At 34.3% G+C, this 19198-nt stretch overlaps 1 protein-coding gene across 4 annotated transcripts in view; it reads left to right on the top strand.

Annotated features, from left to right (window-relative positions):
• The window catches only part of LOC129650083 (putative COBW domain-containing protein 7), a 46117-nt gene that overhangs the window by 9447 nt on the left and 17472 nt on the right, over positions 1 to 19198 (top strand). For all 4 annotated transcript variants that reach the window (XM_055578250.1, XM_055578248.1, XM_055578249.1 and 1 more), the window contains exons 5-9: positions 4811 to 4870; positions 6033 to 6070; positions 11691 to 11737; positions 14024 to 14110; positions 15292 to 15336. In XM_055578250.1, coding sequence (XP_055434225.1) covers positions 4811 to 4870; positions 6033 to 6070; positions 11691 to 11737; positions 14024 to 14110; positions 15292 to 15336 — 277 coding nt within the window. The remainder of the gene's footprint in view (positions 1 to 4810; positions 4871 to 6032; positions 6071 to 11690; positions 11738 to 14023; positions 14111 to 15291; positions 15337 to 19198) is intronic.

A 19198-nucleotide genomic window follows, 5' to 3' on the forward strand; every position in this document is an offset into this window, starting at 1 on the left:
AAGCTTTTGCACAGAGTGTAGGTATAAACAGATGAATGTTTCTTCTTTCTTTAGAATAATGACTTTTATTGTTTGGTTAAAAATGAAACATTGATTATTAAAAAAAAAATGCAGTAGTACCTAAGAAAATACAAAGAAGAAAGTTAGAAAAATGTTGCCCTGTGTCTCATTACTGTAAAATACAAACAGGGAAATTTTATTCCAGGATTTCTCTGTGCCAGGGCTACTTGCTGTGGTATGTTGAATGACAGCATCAGCCTTAGCTGAGAGCTTTGGAAAAATACAGATTCTTGGGCTTCATCTCAGCTCTTTGGAATCAGAATCTCTGAGGGCAGGACCCAGAAATCTGTTTCAATAGGCCCCCTATGTGATTCTCACACATGCGTAAGTTTGGGAGAGCCTGCTCTCTGTGTAAATATGCCGAGGTAATTTTATAAAATAGGATCACATTCTGGGTGCTATTCTTAATACTTTCACTTGAACTTAGAACTTGAAAGAAGTGAAAGAATTGCTGAATGTCAGATAAATACTTCTTCACTGCTAGAGATGTGAGTTAAAAAAATAAAAGATTATAAAGGACATATATTGGACAAGTTATTTTTTTTAACTACACATTTAAAGTTTCAGGTTAGTATCTATTGACCGTCTGGCATAAAGGATGAGAGAATGAACACATTCCAGGTTCTCCTATCTGGTTTTGGTCCATTGTTTCCTTTGCTATGTTGTCAAGGTTTCTAACATTTATATTCTGTCATACTTCGTTCAGTTCTGTGTTTAAACCATTTCAGTTGTCATTACCAGCACAGTAACTTCTGAGTTCTGAGTTGATCAGTCTCTTGATTGACTGAACTTCATGATCATGGCTTCCCAGGTGGCACTAGTAGTAAAGAAACCGCCTGCCAATGCAGGTAAGATAAGAAACTGCAGTTTGATCCCTGGGTTGAGAAGATCCCCTGGGGAAGGGCATGACAACCCACTCCAGTATTCATGCCTGGAAAATCCCACGCACAGAGGAGCCTGGCAGGCTCCATAGAGTCACAAAGAGTCAGACACAACTGAATCAACTTAGCACACAAGTGTGCATGCACACATGGTCTGGTAATCTTTTCAAGCTTTCAGTCTTGTATTCCTGGAGATCTTGCATACTTCATTGCTTGAGAATGTTTTTCTTTCTTTCTTTTTTTTTTTTTTTTTTTAATATTTGAGGGATGACTTGGCTAGGTATAAAATTTTTCTATCACAATTTCTTTCCCTCAGAACTTTGAAAATGTTGTTCTATGATCTCTTAATATTTTGATTGGCTGAATTTCCTCGTCTAATATTTTCTTTTCATTTCACCTGGAAGGATTTGTGAGTGCTGTATTTGTTGAGTTTCAGTGTTGTTTCCTTTGATGTTTGAGAGTCTGCCTGTTGTTTTCATTCTTGAACCACAAGCTAGCAGGAGATAATATCATTAGATAATACTTTTCTTCGAACTTTGTGGTCATTATTTTATTATATTGGAGCAATGAATTTTACTGTAGAAAAGTCTGATTTTTTAACTGCCTCCCTGAAAGTGACTTGTTTTTTCATTTAAAATGCCTGAAAATTTTTTTCTTTATTTTTTAAATGCAGTAATATAGCCAAGATGCATCTCGGGGTCATTCATAATCATATTTTCCTGGAATTACAATATACTCTTTTGTCTGTAGGTTTAGTGCTTCATTTAGGGAATTTTTCCTTCATTACCATGAAGAATTTTTCTGTCAAATTTTTGAGTTCTCTTCTTTATGACACCAGTTTTTCTTACATTGAATTTTCATTTGTTCTCCATATATATTATCTTCTAATTGTCTTGGTTTGCCTTTTGCCTCTGCATTTACTGTAATCATCTCAAATCTTCCTTTTTGTCAGTAATTCTGTTTCCATCAATGTCTGTTGATGTTTTAAATGAATTAATTCATTAAATAATGGTATATTGGCCTTAAGTTTATTTCTTTAGCATTCCAAACTGCCTTTTCATATTATTCTGCTTTTTGCTTTAGAGCTTGTTTTTTTTTTACCTCTTGCCTTTAAAAAAAAAAAAAAAATTAGTTGTTTCTTTTTGCCCTTTAAAAAAAATTTTTATTGGCCATGCCATGCAGCTTGTGGGATCTCAGTTCCCTGACCAGGATTGAACCTAGGTTATGGCTAGCAGTGAAAGTGCTAAGTCTTAACTACTGGGCTGCCAGGTAATTCCCTAGCACTTGTTTTTAATTAAGATTATATTGTTTTTATCTTCCTTATTATTAAAAAAACCTCTTGGAAATTTTCTTTTGTTTCTTCAATTATGTTTCCATTCAGAACAGGTTGTTTGCCATTGGTATTCCCCGTTTATTTGTTCATTTTTTCCCTTTCCTCCTTTTATCTTCTTTTTGCTTCTCCTAAGCTGTAATACATATGCATAATTTTTTCACTGTGTTTATGCTTAATGTGGGAGACTCAGAGAACCTCTCTCTACTTAGATGTGGTGTTCATGAATTTTTTAAATACCCTACCCATGTTACCTAAACTTGCTGGTCTCTTGGGCCTCGGTTTGAAAGCTGGGTATTGCTGAGGGATGGGGAAACAGAGAAAAGAAGTGGTTGAGAGAGACAGATGGGCAGTGTGATATTTTAGGCTCTGCTCTCTCACAATACCAAGTGTTCCGCTCTTGTATTAGCTCAAACTTCTTGTGGACAGATTTCCCATACCTTTTGTAGGGGCATCCTTGAGCTTCAGACCTCTCTCTCCATTTCGCTTTGAGCCCTGGAAAGTGACCTTCTCCCCTGAAAATGTGGACGCAGAAAATTTTACTCTTGAAATTTCTTTGTTGACCTTTTCCTGTATTGCTTATTTCTCCCTTGGTTCTACTTCTCGTAATTTTGGAATAAAATGATAAATACAGGATTTTGTAAACTATTTCTGTATAACTCTTGTTGAGGTTTGAGGTAGATATAAGAACTATCATAAATCACATAGAACTTTCTATTTCTTATTTTTACTATCATCCAAAAATTATGGCAGGGGATTGTTTATTTGGTTGCTGCTGATAAAATTTGACTTTCAAATTTTTATTTAGTTTATGTTTTATGAGATTTTGAAGAATGGAGATTCTGTAATTTAGCTCAGAGTTTCTTAACTTGGTATAAATGACATTTTGGTTGGATAATTCTTTATTAGAGGGGACTGTCTTGTGCACTGTATGATGTTTACTAGAGTCCCTGGCTTCTACCTACTACATGCCAGCAGCATTCCCATGGTTGAGATGACCAAAAATTTGCCCAGGCATTGCCAAATAGTCCCTAAGGAGAAAAATCATCCTGGATTTAGAATCACTGATTAACTGCATTCCCTCGTTTTTATTTCTCCTGTTAAACACCTGCATCCAAATTTTAAGTAGTTCTTTCATGTGTATTCTGGTAAGTATTAAACCAAAGATACACATTAGGTTTAAAATAAAAGCTCTAATAGTCTTACAGCTCAAATTAATACTATGCAAATGTGAACTATTGGACTTATAAGCTATCTGAATAGAAATCAGTGAATTAAAAAATATTTGTGTACAATGTTAGGAATTTTACTTAGTGGAAAAATGAATACTTTTAAAAATAACTTATTATTTGAAGTAATGATAGTCACAATAGATTTACTTTTTCTCCTTCATTAATTAAAATCATGTTGTTAGTCAAGTAAGTGAAGAAAATTTTTATTGGCAATTCAGTTGTTTCCTGTTGAGAAGACTGACACCCTCCGGTTCTAAGCTAAATAATTGTCATGGTAAAGTAATTTCCTTGAAAAGGACAGGCATTGATTCAGCCCCTGTTACTCACAAATCCTATTTCAGTCAAATTGGAAAACTATTAAGTTTTTGGGAAAAAATCAATAGGTATCAGGAAACCATTAGATCTTGTGGCCCTTGCTATATCCTGCATGAGTAATCACTGTAAACAGTTGACAGGTATTTCATTGTTGACACAGAGTGATGCTTGGGAGACCACATCTCGTCAGGGTAGGTGGACAGCTTTAGACATTGGAATGAGTTCAGTTATCCTTGTTTTTCCCCATACTCATTCTTTTCGACAGCTCTGTCACTAATAGGGCTCTGATGCTTTGAAAAATCAAATTCTTTCTTTGCTGTCAGTTTTCTTTTTTGTGTGTTGTGGCATACTAATCAGGGTGTGTGGTTTGGTGCTGAACCAGTTTCTATCAAAAACAAGTTTTAATTTCTTATTTAGAAATTATTTTTCCTCAAAATAGTCTCTAAATTTTATATACCATACTAATAAGTAGTGTAAGGATTTATTAGTAAGACCTTAATTAATTTTGTCATACTTTTATTATGTAAAACTTAAATTTTTGAAAATTTACAAAAAAATTTGAACAACTGATTTTGGATTTATCTGTATTTGCTTTGTTTTCCTTTAGGGAGATAATTATTTGTGAACTGTATGATTATTTTATTCAGAAGAGAGAAAATAAAAATTAGACCTATGTACATACAGCCATTCTGCTCAAATTATTTGATAATATTTATTGATAAATTATTATGGCATTGGTAAAAGCTTGATATTGTATTTGCCTATAATAATACCTGTTCTTTTATAAATTGAGGTAAAAGAGAGGGCAAGAAATGGATATAAAATAATAAATGGTTCTATATTCCCTTAAGAAGATTGAAAACCCATATTTTATTCATATATGTATTTGCCTGCTAATTCCATTGGGGCAGATTAAATCATTATGGATAGAATTTTGTTTCCTAGTTTGAAGAAATGTTTTTTATTTGATGAGTATTATTATATATTTTCAGGTGCTGTAGCTTCTATGTTTTGGGTTGATGCTGAATTAGGGGTTGATATTTATCTTGATGGTAAGTTTAGAAATGAATTTTTCTTTAAATTTTCAAGTAAAATGTAATGTTAAGATCATTTTTGTTTATTCATATTATACTTCTAATTCCTTGTATTGATACTCTTTTTAAGCTTGTTCAGTTTGATGATGATGTGTTTGAACAGATTCTAAAGTCCCAAACAGTATTAGAACTAGATGTCCATTGTAATCTCATCTCCCAGTTTAGTGTTTCCATTAAGGTTTTCCTTTAAAAATACTATGTAGCTTTTCTATATTCCCTGATGTTTAATTTATGCAGTTAGTATATAACTTTTTATTTTAAAAAACATATATAGTATGAGGATCAAATTTCTACTTTCCTTTTCTCTTGAAGGTAACAGTTAAACAAAGTTCCCTATCCATTACCCCTAACACTTTGGGCAGTCTTATTCATAGGCTTCATTTAAGGCATATTAGAAACTTTCTGAATTAGGCACATATATCCCCTGAAACATCCCCCACCTTTCTGGAAACCATATTTTCCTAGACTAAGGGGTGAACTTTAAGAATTACTGAAACTGGGCCTCATCATTTGGCCCTAATATATATGAAATGTAGCTGGTTAAAATTCCTTAGGCATCATCAAACTCATTCTGTTGTTATCCTTCCGAAGAGTATTTGGTATATAAATTCAGACATTGCCCAACTAACTGATCATTTGGAAATTTGGGTACATATTAGATAAAAGAACTGTGTGAGTTAGATTGGTGAGAGATGTTAGGAATAAGATATTCTAAGATGCCTCAGATTTGTTAAGCAGTATTTTAAATAAGAAAAGTTTCATTTTTGATTATGTGAAAGTAAACTGAAGATAAGCTATCTTGTGTGATTTATCACTTTCCGCTTTACATTATGAAATTCATCTCATCATATTTTGGATTGTAAGCTTTTTAAAGGCCAGAGAAATCTTATTTTCTTTTTTATTTAATTTTAAACATTTGTTTTTATTGTATCCTATCTTGTGCCTTAGAATAGTGCTAAGGACATGTTTGAAATGCATCTACTTACTAATGGAATGGAGTTAAATTGCAATGTTGGCAAGAGAAAAAAAACAATTTTTATTGAGTGACATTTGTGAATGGAAATGCATTAAATTTTCATTCTTAAGAGCAAAAATGATTAAAAGATTTATTCCTTTGTAGGTATCATAACTGTTGTAGATTCAAAATATGGATTAAAAGTAAGTTGAAAAATTTCTGTGAGTTACTCATTTGTTAAGAGCTAGGTATATGGGGATTGATGATATTGTTTTTTCTATGTTTGTGTCTGTTTGAAATATCCATAACAAATAATTTTCCACTGTAAATATGAAAGATATTGCTTTTTAAAATGGCAGTAATATTATCAGAGAACTGTATATTAAGCCAGTGATTTACATTTTTAATTTAATATATCATGTTTTGGGAACTTAGCATGAAGAGGAATAAAGCAAATATGGTAAAAAAAAAAAAATAGTTTTTTTATGTATCTTGAACAATAGATGAAATTTGTGTTTCATTTAATTATTATTTTGTATTTTTAAGTTAACTGTTTATTTTCTCCTTCTCTGACTTGATGTGATAAAAGTTGAAAGTGTAATATTTATAATAAGAAAAATTTATAGGATCCCTGGAGAAGGAGATTGTACACCACTCCAGTATTCTTGCTTGGAAAATCCTGTGGCCAGAGGAGCCTGGCGGACTAAATTCCATAGGGTTGCAAAGAGTCGGACACGACTGAGCGACTTCTCTTTTTCTTTCTTTACAGCACAAAGTTTGGGTGTATGTAACCCCTTCCTAGGACTCAGCCCCAATATTGATAAGTCTTTCTGTTTGATAGAGGAAATTGAGCTTGATATGAACATATGAGAGCTTATTTTTCTTGTTAAATTGCTGTCAGACACAAGCTGGAGATGATTGAGTTTTTAAAAAATATAGTGCTTTGCCATATTTTGAAGAAATCAGGATTTATGCTTAAATCAACTTCAGTTTACAAAATGAAAAATAGTCAGATTTTAAAATGCATATTGCTGTATAAAGTACTGTTTCTCAACTTTCCAAGTGAGTTATTACTAAAGGCAGAAGAGAAGGAAATTATCCTCCATCTCTTGATCTGGTCTGGGAATATGGATAATGCTCAGAGTAATCATTTCTTAGAAGTTTAAATGTAATGTTTTAAAATTCACATCCATTTTGTGTTCTATCCCACATTATAACTGAATTTCTTAATTTGAACAAGTTTGTTTTTCTTCCAAACCCTCAATAACATTATGATGGCAGGCTTGTTAAATGGGTTACCAGTACCCCTTCATCAGCCCTTCAGTTCCCTCAGGAATGGAGACACCCTAATTTGTGAAGTTTGGGAAATAATTCCTTTTTAGATGTTAAGTCAAATTTTGTTAATAGTCTTAAGAACCAAAGAAAGATCCCAAATATTATAGTTTTACTCTGAAATATTCCAGCTATCCTGAAATCATGATATTTCTAGTAAAATGTTTACAGAAGAAGCAAAACAAAATGAAAAAAGTCAAAATTCTTCACTGAATGTTTATTAAAGAGCATGTCTGAATCCATCCCATATATAAGTTTATTACCAAATTTGGAATATTTACAGGATAGATAGCAGGATTTTTGTTTGTTTGTTTGTTTTGATGGACTTAAAAGTGCTTTGTGCCAAATCAAACTTTTTATGTATTTATGTATATTTGGGTGTGGAAAAGAGTTAAATAGAATCTATTATGAGTGTAATAGAAGCCAAAAAAAGCAAAGCAACATTCTGAATAATGCAAACACAGTAAACGTTTAACCCGCTGCCACCTTGATAAAACCTCTTAAATTATTAAATCAATATACCTACACAAAACTGACATACTGTCAGGATAATGGAAACTTCAGATTTTCTAAGTCAGGTGCCAAATAAATAACTTTTCCTTTATATAAAGAATTTGCCAACTTGTCCAATTCCTTTGGTTGCAAAGCTTGACCTTAGGAGCTGCTTGTGATTCAGAGAATTCTGAGGCAGTACAAGGAATGACACTTGGATAATGGGCAGCAATTTAAGGGTGTCATGCTTCACAGAGCCAGCCCATCACAAGTAAACCTGAGAAATGGTACCCTGTGGCCAGCCAGCCAAATTGAAACTGAAGTGGTAATTGATATTATGAGCTATCACTCTAATGGGATTGTCACCCATTGATCTGAAATATTCATTTTTTAATCATGGGCAAAGAATTGGACAACTTCAAATGACAGCTCTCTATTCTTAGGACTTGACACCCAGGCTACTGACATTGTCCTTTTCAGTTCTACGAATGTGACAGCATGTAATGCAATAGAATCAAAGAATGAAGTTACACAGAAAAGGTCAAGTCAGAGGTTTCTTTTTGGTTCTTCTGTTATATTGCACAAGCTGTTGAAACAATTCAGTCAGTAAACAGTTTGGCTTAGAAAAGGCCAGAAAAATAAATAGACTGACATTATGCAATAATCTATTTTTAAAAGCTAAAATAGCGTTAGCTATAACCAATCCATTGGAAAGAAATAGCTGCTGCTGCTTTTTTTTTTTTTTTTAGTGTCATCTGACATCTTTGACACTAGATTTCTTTCTACTTTGGTCAAAACAGTGTTTTTTACTTTCTTTCTTTCCTACCAGCCTGTTTCTATTTCTGTAGAAAAGGGCACCCTCTAAACCCTTCCTGAAGTTGTATCATGCAGTGGTGTTTATTTTCACCACTGATTCATTCAGTGGTTTTCAAAGGATTTATTTTTATGCTATGCTAAGTTAGAGGATGGAACCTTAACCTTTTTGATACGTTGGATTACTGCTGCTGCTACTGCTAGGTTGCTTCAGTTGTGTCCGTCTCTGTGCGACCCCAGAGACGGCAGCCCACCAGGCTCCCCTGTCCCTGGGATTCTCCAGGCAAGAACACTGGAGTGGGTTGCCATTTCCTTCTCCAATGCATGAAAGTGAAAAGTGAAAGGGAAGTTGCTCAGTCATGTCCGACTCTTAGCGACCCCATGGACTACAGCCCACCAGGCTCCTGCGTCCATGGGATTTTCCAGGCAAGAGTATTGGAGTGGGTTGCCATTGCCTTCTCCGTATGTTGGATTAAGTACTGCCAAATATTTTTAAATCTTTTCTGATATGTAAGCAAAAGCCAGTCTCTAAGCAGGGATGAGGCATCTGTTGGGGATATACACGCATAAAATATTTTGAAAAAAACATTTCAAAAATGTTTTCTTCCTGAGCTTATCTGAGCTGATAGCCAGAGAAAATAAATGTTAATGTGCATTTTATTTGTTTATGTTTGTATAGCCTTCATATTTACATAGAAGAGGGGCATTTATCTCTTCTGCTTTTTTATATGTTTATTACATATCATTCTTAATAGAATTGTACTTACTGGTAGGTTTTTATTTGGGGCAATTTTAATATGTTTGTGCATTTGATGCTTCTTGACTTCCTAGAGATCATAAAACGTTAGTCCAGTCCATGTTAGCTTTGAGTGAAAATTTCTAATCTTTTGAAGATAGGTTAGATGCCCCATTAGCTTTGAGTGAAAATTTCTGATCTTCTGGAGACTGGATGTATTAAAAACCTGAGTTACTTTGTGAAAATACTATATTATTAGTTATGTTTAGGCACAGAAATTAAAAAAAAACAAAACTCTGATTTTCTTGCTATATCTTTTTCACACTCCTCCTGCTCACAGCTGAAAAGCCCCAAATTCATATGTAAATAAATCTTCCAAAAGATCAAAATATTATACTTTGAAACTATTTCAAAATTTTAAAAGAATTCAATATTATAGGATCATTCGGAGACAGATGCCTTGCTAAAAATGCATCTTTATTAAATAGATTTCCTGCTGACTAGAAGGGGGTTTGTTGCTGCATGTTATGTAATATTCTTCAGATAACAACATCCACTTATCTATTCAGCATGCATGCTCAGTTTCTTCAGTCATGTCTGACTCTTTGCAACCCTATGGACTGTAGCCTGCCAGTTGAATTTATAGGATTGTACCTAAAGTGGTATCATTTTGCACCTAAAGTGGAATCCATGCATAATTACTCTAGTTTTAGTTTAGACTGGTTTCCCCAAAAATAGAATTTGGCAAACTTTTAGGAGAAAAAAAGTTTTTCTCTCTAGATTTTACCAAGACTAGTAAATAAAATGATTACCAGTTTGCTCTTAGGTTCCAAACTATCCAAATACCTTAATGATCTACTTCTTCATGAATTGTAAAACTGATTTGATGAAATAATTTTGAATATAATTTTAGGTGATCATTATGCATATAATTTTATGCAGTTATTAATGACACTGAGTCGGACACGACTGAGTGACTTCGCTTTCACTTTTCACTTTGATGCATTGGAGAAACAAATGGCATCCCACTCCAGTGTTCTTGCCTGGAGAATCCCGGGGATGGAGGAACCTGGTGGGCTGCCCTCTATGGGGTTGCACAGAGTCGGATACAACTGAAGCGACTTAGCAGCAGCATACAAGAATGATTTTATATGACATAAAAAGCTTTCACAAAGGGTTTTAAATTATGTTCATTTTACTTCTATTGAGCCCTCTTGCAATTTTTGAAAAATCACCCTATGAAAAGGTATCCTGTGATGGTGACAGTGTTAGATTTAGTTTTCTCTTTTATGACATAAGAATAGTCATTCCCCATAATTGTTATTAGGGATAAATGAGACCATGTTTATAAAAGGACTTAATAATTTGTGGGGTTCAATTCAAATACAAAAAATGTTATATAATCAAATTGCCTCTGACATTAGTAGGCAACTTTTTCTTGTGACAAAGAACATCTGTTGAAGGTTAAGGTAATGCAGGTGAAACATTTTTTAGAGAATGACACTGATGACTTTAGGGATATAAATAGGATTTTGGAAAAATAATATGAACTCCCAAAGAGATCAAAACTGTCCTGTGGACTTCTCTGTCAAAAGTATTTTTGGTGCTAGCTTGACTTCGGCAAGGTGCAAAATAAAGTTAACTGGAGAGGCCAGATCATTCAAGTGTAGGTTTCAAAATGTTAACCAACTTTTTGCTAAATATAAGACTGTCCTTCTCACAGATCATTTGTTTCTAGGGAATTGGAAGGGCCCAGTACAAGTTCATAATGTGCCTGGTTCTGGGGTAGGGCTAGGAATGGAGGGAAGTTTATTAAAGTACAATTTTGGTGGTTATCTCTTTTAAAAAAAATAAGTAATAATGGATATTTAGAACAAGGACAGTTTTGTAAAAAGGAAAATGCCCAATTTCTGAAGTATAATGTTGTGTGTTTTTATGACATTATTTAAATCTGGAGGGTTTTCCATTTAAGAAAAAGAAGAGGTCAGAGGACAAAATTTAAGCCCTTACACCTCACCTTCCCCTCAAAAAACCCCACAAGTTCACTGTAGGAAAAAATTTACAGGTGAGGAAGAAAATGGTTTCAGATAGAAAAGTTAGTCCTGAATTTGGATATTCAGTAATAGAACTTAATGGACCTTCCTGGTAGCTCAGTTCGTAAAGAATCCACCTGCAGTACAAGAGACTTGTGTTCGATCCCTGGATTGGGAAGATCCCTTGGAGAAGGAAATGGCAACCCACTCCAGTATTCTTGCCTGGAAAATTCTATGGACAGAGGAGCCTGGTGGGCTACAGTCCATGAGGTCGCAAGAGTCGGACCCAACTTAGCGACTAAACCACCAATAGAACTTGAAGTTTTTATTAGCGGTAAGAAGTAAAAATCCTTTGTGTTGACTTTAGATTGTGTGTTACACAACAGTAACTTTTGTTCAAATTTTGTTTTTGTTTAGCATTTAGCAGAAGAAAAACCTGATGGACTTATCAATGAAGCTTCTAGGTATTCATTTGTTTAAAGTATTTACTGATTACTGGCTAAATGGAAAAAGGAAATTATTGGTAGGAAAAACAAAACAACCTGAGAAACAAAAACATAATCAAGGAAAATCTTTTTCCTGTGTTTGAATTATTGCTATTTATAATGATCTGATAACTAAAATTTTATTTAAAACTATATTACAGCATAAACTGAGTGCTGAGCCCAGTTGTACTTTGTGAGGAACTTTTAATATGTTAACATTTAAAAATATTTTGTTGTTCTCATATGATTTCTTTGGGATTGAAAATGATTGTTAAACAGAGTTGATTCACTTCCTGCCTTCTTTCATAGTAATTCATTTGACTCAAATGTTCATTGTTATTCAACACAACAGAAGAACAATACAGAAACAGTTGCAGTTTGACATTTAGAACATTTTTTGTTTAAATACCTTTATGCTCCTAATTGGGTTCTCTTTAGACTTAGTCTACAGTGCTTGCTCAGTCGTGTCCTACTCTTTCTGACCCCACGGACTGCAGCCTGCCAGGCTCCTCTGTCCATGAGATTGTCCTGGCGAGAATACTAGAGTGGGTTGCCGTTTCCTTCTCCAGCTGATCTTCCTGACCCAGGAATGGAACCCATGTCTCCTGTGTTTCCTGCATTGGCAGGCTGGTTCTTTACCACTGGCGCCACCTGAGAAGCCCTCTCTTTAGACTTATGAATATTTAAATTATTTTGCTGACCCTAAGCATATTCTTGTTAATGGGGAAAGAGTTTGGGAATAGGAATAGTCCCAGGGAAGATTCCCTGGAGAAGGGAAAGGCTACCCACTTGACTATTCTGGCCTAGAGAATTCCATGGACTATACAGTCCACGGGTTGCAAAGAGTTGGACATGACTGAGCAACTTTCACTTTCACTTTCAATAGTCCCTGAATATGCTATTGGATTTAAAAGGGAGGTCTCCCTTCCCCGAACCAAGATTTGCTGCAGATGATGCAAGCAGGTGTCCCCGAACCAAGATTTGCTGCAGATGATGCAAGCAGGTGGTTGATTCCCTATCATTTTGGAATATGGTACTCTGTTGTTTTATAACAACACTTCATTTGGTATTTAGCTATGATTCACATTAGACTAAACTTGAATATTTTTGTGACTTTTTCCTTGTTAAAATGCATTTGTTATAGAAAATATAAGTAAACCAAATAGAAAGTAGCAAAATGGGAATGGCAACCCACTCCAGTATCCTTGCCTGGAGAATTCATGGACAGAGGAGCCTGGCAGGCTACAGAGTCTGTTGGGTCTCAAAGAGTTGGACATGACTGAGCAACTAACACACACATAGAAACCAAAATAAAGTTAAATACAGAAGCCCTTCAATTTGAAGTTCCAGTTGTCTGTATTTTGACATGTACACATTCAGTCTTTATTCATATGAAATTACTTAAATAAAAATGGGATTGTGATGTACCTACTGTTGAAACCTGCTTTTCAGTGAATTAAAGTTGATTTATTTTTGAGAATCTGTTTGTTCTTTAAAAATAATCAGCTATACCATTAGGTAGTGTAAAACCAGTACTGGAAACAGCCTAGTGATTAAACTTTCCTGAAGAATTGAGGAAATTTTAAAGAATTATAGAAAATATAATTTCTAATCATAGTAAGCTATTTTGTTATCCAGCATCCTGTCAACTGGATTCTTTAACTTAATTTCTGTAGTGTATCTATCTTATAGAGAAAATACATATTTGTAATGGTGAAGGTAATTATTCAAGATCCTTATATATCTTCTTTAGTGTAGATTTTTTTAAAATGTTAATAAAGAGTTGGACACGACTGAGCAACTGAACTGAACTGAATGTTAAGTGAACTTGTTCTTTGTAATTTCTTTGAAAATTATGGTAACTATTACATGGAATACTTTAATAAGTAGACTGTCCTTGTTACTATCATATTGGATATCAGAATTATGCATTTTTTTACAGAGAAAATCATGAGTTGAAAATCATCCTAATTATAAACCATCCTTGATTGTAAACTTTTTGAGGCTTATCTTTGTAGTTTTAGAGTAGCCAGTAAGAACACTTAATAAATATTTTTTGAATGAATAATGTGAAATCTTAATTTATATAGTGATGAATGCAATTCATCCTTACTATTTGAAGAATGATAAATAGTTTAGGGATAAATCAAATTATTACATAGAGTACTGTATACTTTTAAATTGCTAATTGATCTGGAGGAGGTGTTTTCTATTTTTCATTTCTTAGCTTTTTTCTTGACATCTGTTCTTTGTTTGCTAATTTAGGCAAGTTGCTTTGGCAGATATCATCATCATCAATAAAACAGACTTGGTTTCAGAAGAGGATTTAAACAAGTTAAGAACAACTATTAGGTACAAAATTAGAAATGTATATTAAGTACCTGCATATTAAAAATGTACTGTACAGAATATTTTTACTGTAACTTGTATAAATTTAAGGTTCAAGATTAACTTGCTTCAATTGTCACTGAATCACATATTCAGGGAATCACATATTTTGTTGTTGCGTAATAGACTGTTATGTAAATAGTAATAAGTAAAATTGTTTTCCATTGCTTGTAGAATATGCAGTTGAACGTTGTTGCCAGCCTGTACTGTATAGCAGTACGAGAAAAGACTTTGACAAAGCACTTTGATAAATTATAGACTCTTTGGGTTTCTTACCCTCCATTGTACCTCAGACTTGTGACTGACTCAGAATTAGACTTGAACAGTTGGAAGAAAGTAAACATATTTGAGAGGTAATAGCCATCAGATTATAGAGTATATTCAAAAGAGAAGATTAAGACTTTGGTGAATTAGTAGAGTCTTGCCTCACTATCATTGTTTGGGAATTTTTACCCACGAGAACAATAGCAAATGTTGTCAGCAAATAACCCTAAAGGTAATGAAATTGATTGTTTAAATAGATATTATACAGTATACTGAAAAGGATTTAACAAGTATTTTTGGCACCATACAAAGGAAAGCATATTTCATTATCTTTGTACCAGAAAGGGGAGGGCTGGCAGAGTAGATAGAGATCTTAGCTAGGGAACTGAAGAGGTTATTCTAAAAAAACAGATGTGTGACTGAAACTGAGGACAGGCTGGGGTCAAAGCCACTTGTAACTAGGTTTTTATTTCTAGCGTGTGTACAGCCATTTCCACCAATGTGTGTTGAGGAAAATTAGGTGTCAGTTTAAAAGTTTGATGTATTGACTCATTTCAAGAACTTTAGAATTACTGGCTATTTATGAATCATTTTTTCTAAAGTGAAGGGTCTTTATATAAATACAGAGTAGTCCCTAGTCTGTCAGTTGTGCGGTAGAGTTTTACATATCATCATTGATTGTATAAGTGGAATATACCTGATTTATGATTAGAAGGAAAAAACTAAACCATAAAAAATGTAAGTTTTCTTATTGTTTATTTTTCTCTAGCTGTATGATATACTTATATATGCTCGCTTCATGTTTCATAAATAATGTGAAGTGGTTTTTTAAAAAGTTAACATTTACTTTTTTACCCTCCTCATTTTTATATTTATTTCAGATCAATAAATGGACTGGGAAAAATTTTAGAAACACAGAGATCAAGGTACTTTTAAAAGCTATTACTAATATTAACAATAAATAATTTTAGTTAAGTAATTGATAACTATGTTTGATTCTAATATAAGAAAGACATGTACATTTTTTAAAAAATGAGACCCAAAATTTTGTTTTAAATGTTCTTTATATATTACTTCGGCATATTTAGTTAATATGTTCACTTCTCATTGTAACTAAGACCTCAGAGCCATGATTATAGTCTGTAACTGTGCCTTTGCTTTAACGAGGAAGAAAGCATAGGATTTTGAACCACTCAGGGAAGTAATTAGTACAGAAATCTGAAAAAGTATACTGTTAGGAATCTTACCTTAATTTGAGATGTTTAGATGACTTTTTAATATTTTAAAAACTTTCTTAGTGTTTCATAGTTGCAAAGTAAAACTGTCATGTAAAAATACGAGGAAGCTTTAAGTTCCTAATGCATTCTTTGTAAATATTTTGATTTTGATTTCCTATAGGTTCTTCTCTGTTTTTAATTCTTTTCATACAGATGTGCCTTACTTTCTAAAATAGATGTGTTCTTAAAACATCTGTGAAATGGATTTCTGTAGATTGAACTCTTATTTTGCATTGAGTGCTATCATGATTTCAGAAAATTTCTGTGCAGGAGTATTTTTGTTAAGCTTATTTTTTTTTTTTAGCAAGAATATCTCAGCAGCTGCTAGACCAGCAACATGCAGCCAGCAGCTCTGAGGCTCAGAGCTGGCAGTCTAGTGCCACCTGGTTCTTAATTCAGAGATTCTGTCTTTGGAAGTACTGCAGCAGCCTTAGTTGAGTGGCTTATCTGCTGCGGTAGAGATTAGAGGTGCTGACAGACTACCATAAGTGTTAGGCAGTAACAGCAGCAGCTGCTTCTATGCATATGAACAGCTGGGGAATTAATTTGGTATGCATTCTCAGAAGCCGCTCATCTGTTGGCAGAAGTAGCAGAAGAATGCCCTTAGTGTTAAGTCCTCTACAAGCATATACCACATGTGCTCCCTGCATTTCAGATTACAGTGCAGAATGTCTCTGATAACCTAACTCACACCATGAGCCATTCCTTAGTATCTGTCTTCTTCCTGTTGCATTTTACCATTTTCTTTCTTCTTAAATTTTCTCCTTCCTATAAATAGATGTGATTATGTTGTAATAGATTTATTTGGTTTGTTTTTACAAATGTTGTAAACCAATTTTTTTAAAGGCCCCTAGATTTATCTTGCTTAATTTTTCTTTTTATTGACTTTAATTTTTAACCTTTATGTCCTGCATAAACATTTCATCTTGAATGGTTTATTTTGTAACAGTTTTGTTGTTTATATAATATTCCTAACATTTGCTCTCTCATTTTTTCAATAAACATTCAGTGATTAAATTTTATTTCAAATGTTTTAATGAACAAGTGAATAACATCTCCTTTTTTCTTCTGTTTCTTCAATTGGTGTTTACCAGTGCATCTGAGATATCAGGGGCTTTCTGAAATAGTACTTAAAATTTTTTTAATCCCTTAAGCATTTTGTGGTTGGCAAATGCTTATAATAGTAAAAATAGTAAAACTTATAATAGTATAGCAATTGTAAAACTTATAAACATGTGTAGAAAAGGCTTACCTTGAATATTTAGTTAAGGAGTAAGAATGGTATAGTATGTCTTATTGTTGAGACTTAAATTGATTTTGAGGCAAATGAAAATTCTAATGGACTTCAGAAGTATGCGTGGAAGATTAGAAGAAGTACCATTCTTTAACAGACTTTTTTTTAATCTTGGAAATTTAAGTGGACTGAACAGAGGAAAACCAAAGTTTAATTGATCGATAATAAGTTAATCAATTCAACGATTTATTGAGCCTTCCACTAGTTGCTATACATTTTGTGGCATATTGACAATTTGAACAATGTATATGTAAGGTAAAAACTCTGCCTTTAAGAAAATCAGAATATATTAAAAACATATATTAAATACTGTTTTACAACAGGAATATTAAATACACAGGATCCTATAAGAGTAGGAAGATAGAGGAACAACTTTTCAACTTTTCTTGGTGAAGAGTCAGAAACTTTTGACTCAGCAGGTGATCATTGATCTCAGTCTTGAAGAACGAATAGGAGTTTTCCAGATGGACCAGAGTTGTTGTTGTTCAGTCACTCAGTCATGTCCGAATCCTTGTGACTCCATGGACTGTGCCAGGCTTCCCTGTTCTTTACCATCTCCTGGAGCCCGTTCACACTCAAGTCCATTGAGTCGGTGACGCTGTCCAACCGTCTTGTCCTTTGTCATCCCCTTCTCCTCCTGCCTTCAATCTTTCCCAGCATCACGGTCTTTTCCAGTGAGTCAGCTTTTCGCATCAGGTTGCCAAAGTACTGAAGCTTCAGCTTCAGCATCAGTCCTTCCAATGAATATTCAGGGTTGATTTGTTTAGGATTGACTGGTTTGATCTCCTTGCAATCCAGTGGACTCTCAAGAGTCTTCTCCAGCACTACAGTTCAAAAACATCAATTCTTCTGTGCTCAATCTTCTCTATGGTCTAATTCTCACATTCAAGTATGACTACGGGAAAAACAATAGCTTTGACTCTACGGACCTTTGTTGGCAAAGAGATGTCTCTGCTTCTTAATGTCATAGATTTGTCATAGCTTTCCTTCCAAAGAGCAAGTGCCTTTTAATTTCATGGCTGCAATCACCATCTGCAGTCATTTTGGAGCCCAAGAAAATAAAATCTGTCACTGTTTCCATTGTTTCCCCATCTATTTGCCATGAAGTGATGGGACTGGATGCCATGATCTTGATTTTTTGGATGTTGAGTTTTAAGCCAGCTTTTTCACTTTCCTCTTTCACTCTCATCAAGAGGCTCTTTTGTTCCTCTTCACATTCTGCCGTAAGAGTAGTAACATATGCATATCTGAGGGTATTGATATTTCTCCTGGAAATCTTGATTCCAGCTTGTGCCTCATCCAGCCTGGCATTTTGCATGATGTACTCTGCATATAAGGTAAATTAGCCAGCTGACAATATACAGCCTTGATGTACTTCTTTTCCCAATTTTGAACCAGTCCATTGTTCCATGTCCAGTTCTAACAGTTGCTTCTTGACTTGCATACAGATTTCTTGGAATAAAGGTAAGGTGGTCTGGTATTCCTATCTCTTGAAGAATTTTCCAGTTTGTTGTGATCCTCACAGTTAAATGCTTTAGCATAGTTAATGAAGCAGAAGCAGATGTTTTTCTGGAATTCTGTTGCTTTTCCTATGACCCAACAGATATTGGCAATTTAATCTCTGGATCCTCTACCTTTTATAAATCCAGCTTGTACATCTGGAAGTTCTCAGTTCATGAACTATTGAAGCCTAGCTTGGAGGATTTTGATCATGATCTCGCTAGCATGTGAAATGAGTGCAATTTTGTGGTAGTTTGAACATTCTTTGGCATTGCCTTTCTTTGGGATTGGAATGAAAACTGACCTTTTCCAGTCCTGTGGCCACTGCTGAATTTTCCAAATTTGCTGGCATATTGAGTGCAGCACTTTCACAGTCTCATCTTCTAGGATTTAAAATAGCTCAGCTGGAATTCCATCACCTCCACTAGCTTTGTTTGTAGTGATGTTTCCTAAGGCCAACTTGACGTCACATTCCAGAATGTCTGGCTCTATCTGGGTCATTGAGATTTTTTGCGTAGTTCTTCTGTGTATTCTTGCCACCTCTTCTTAATATCTTCTGCTTCTGTTGCTGCTGCTGCTGCTGCTAAGTTGCTTCAGTCGTATCTGACTCTCTGCGACCCCATAGACGGCAGCCCACCAGGCTCCCCCATCCCTGGGATTCTCCAGACAAGAACACTGGAGTGGGTTGCCATTTCCTTCTCCAATGCATGAAAGTGA

This window comes from Bubalus kerabau, chromosome 4 (genome assembly GCF_029407905.1).
Source record: "Bubalus kerabau isolate K-KA32 ecotype Philippines breed swamp buffalo chromosome 4, PCC_UOA_SB_1v2, whole genome shotgun sequence".
NCBI classification, from domain to species: Eukaryota; Metazoa; Chordata; class Mammalia; order Artiodactyla; family Bovidae; genus Bubalus; species Bubalus kerabau.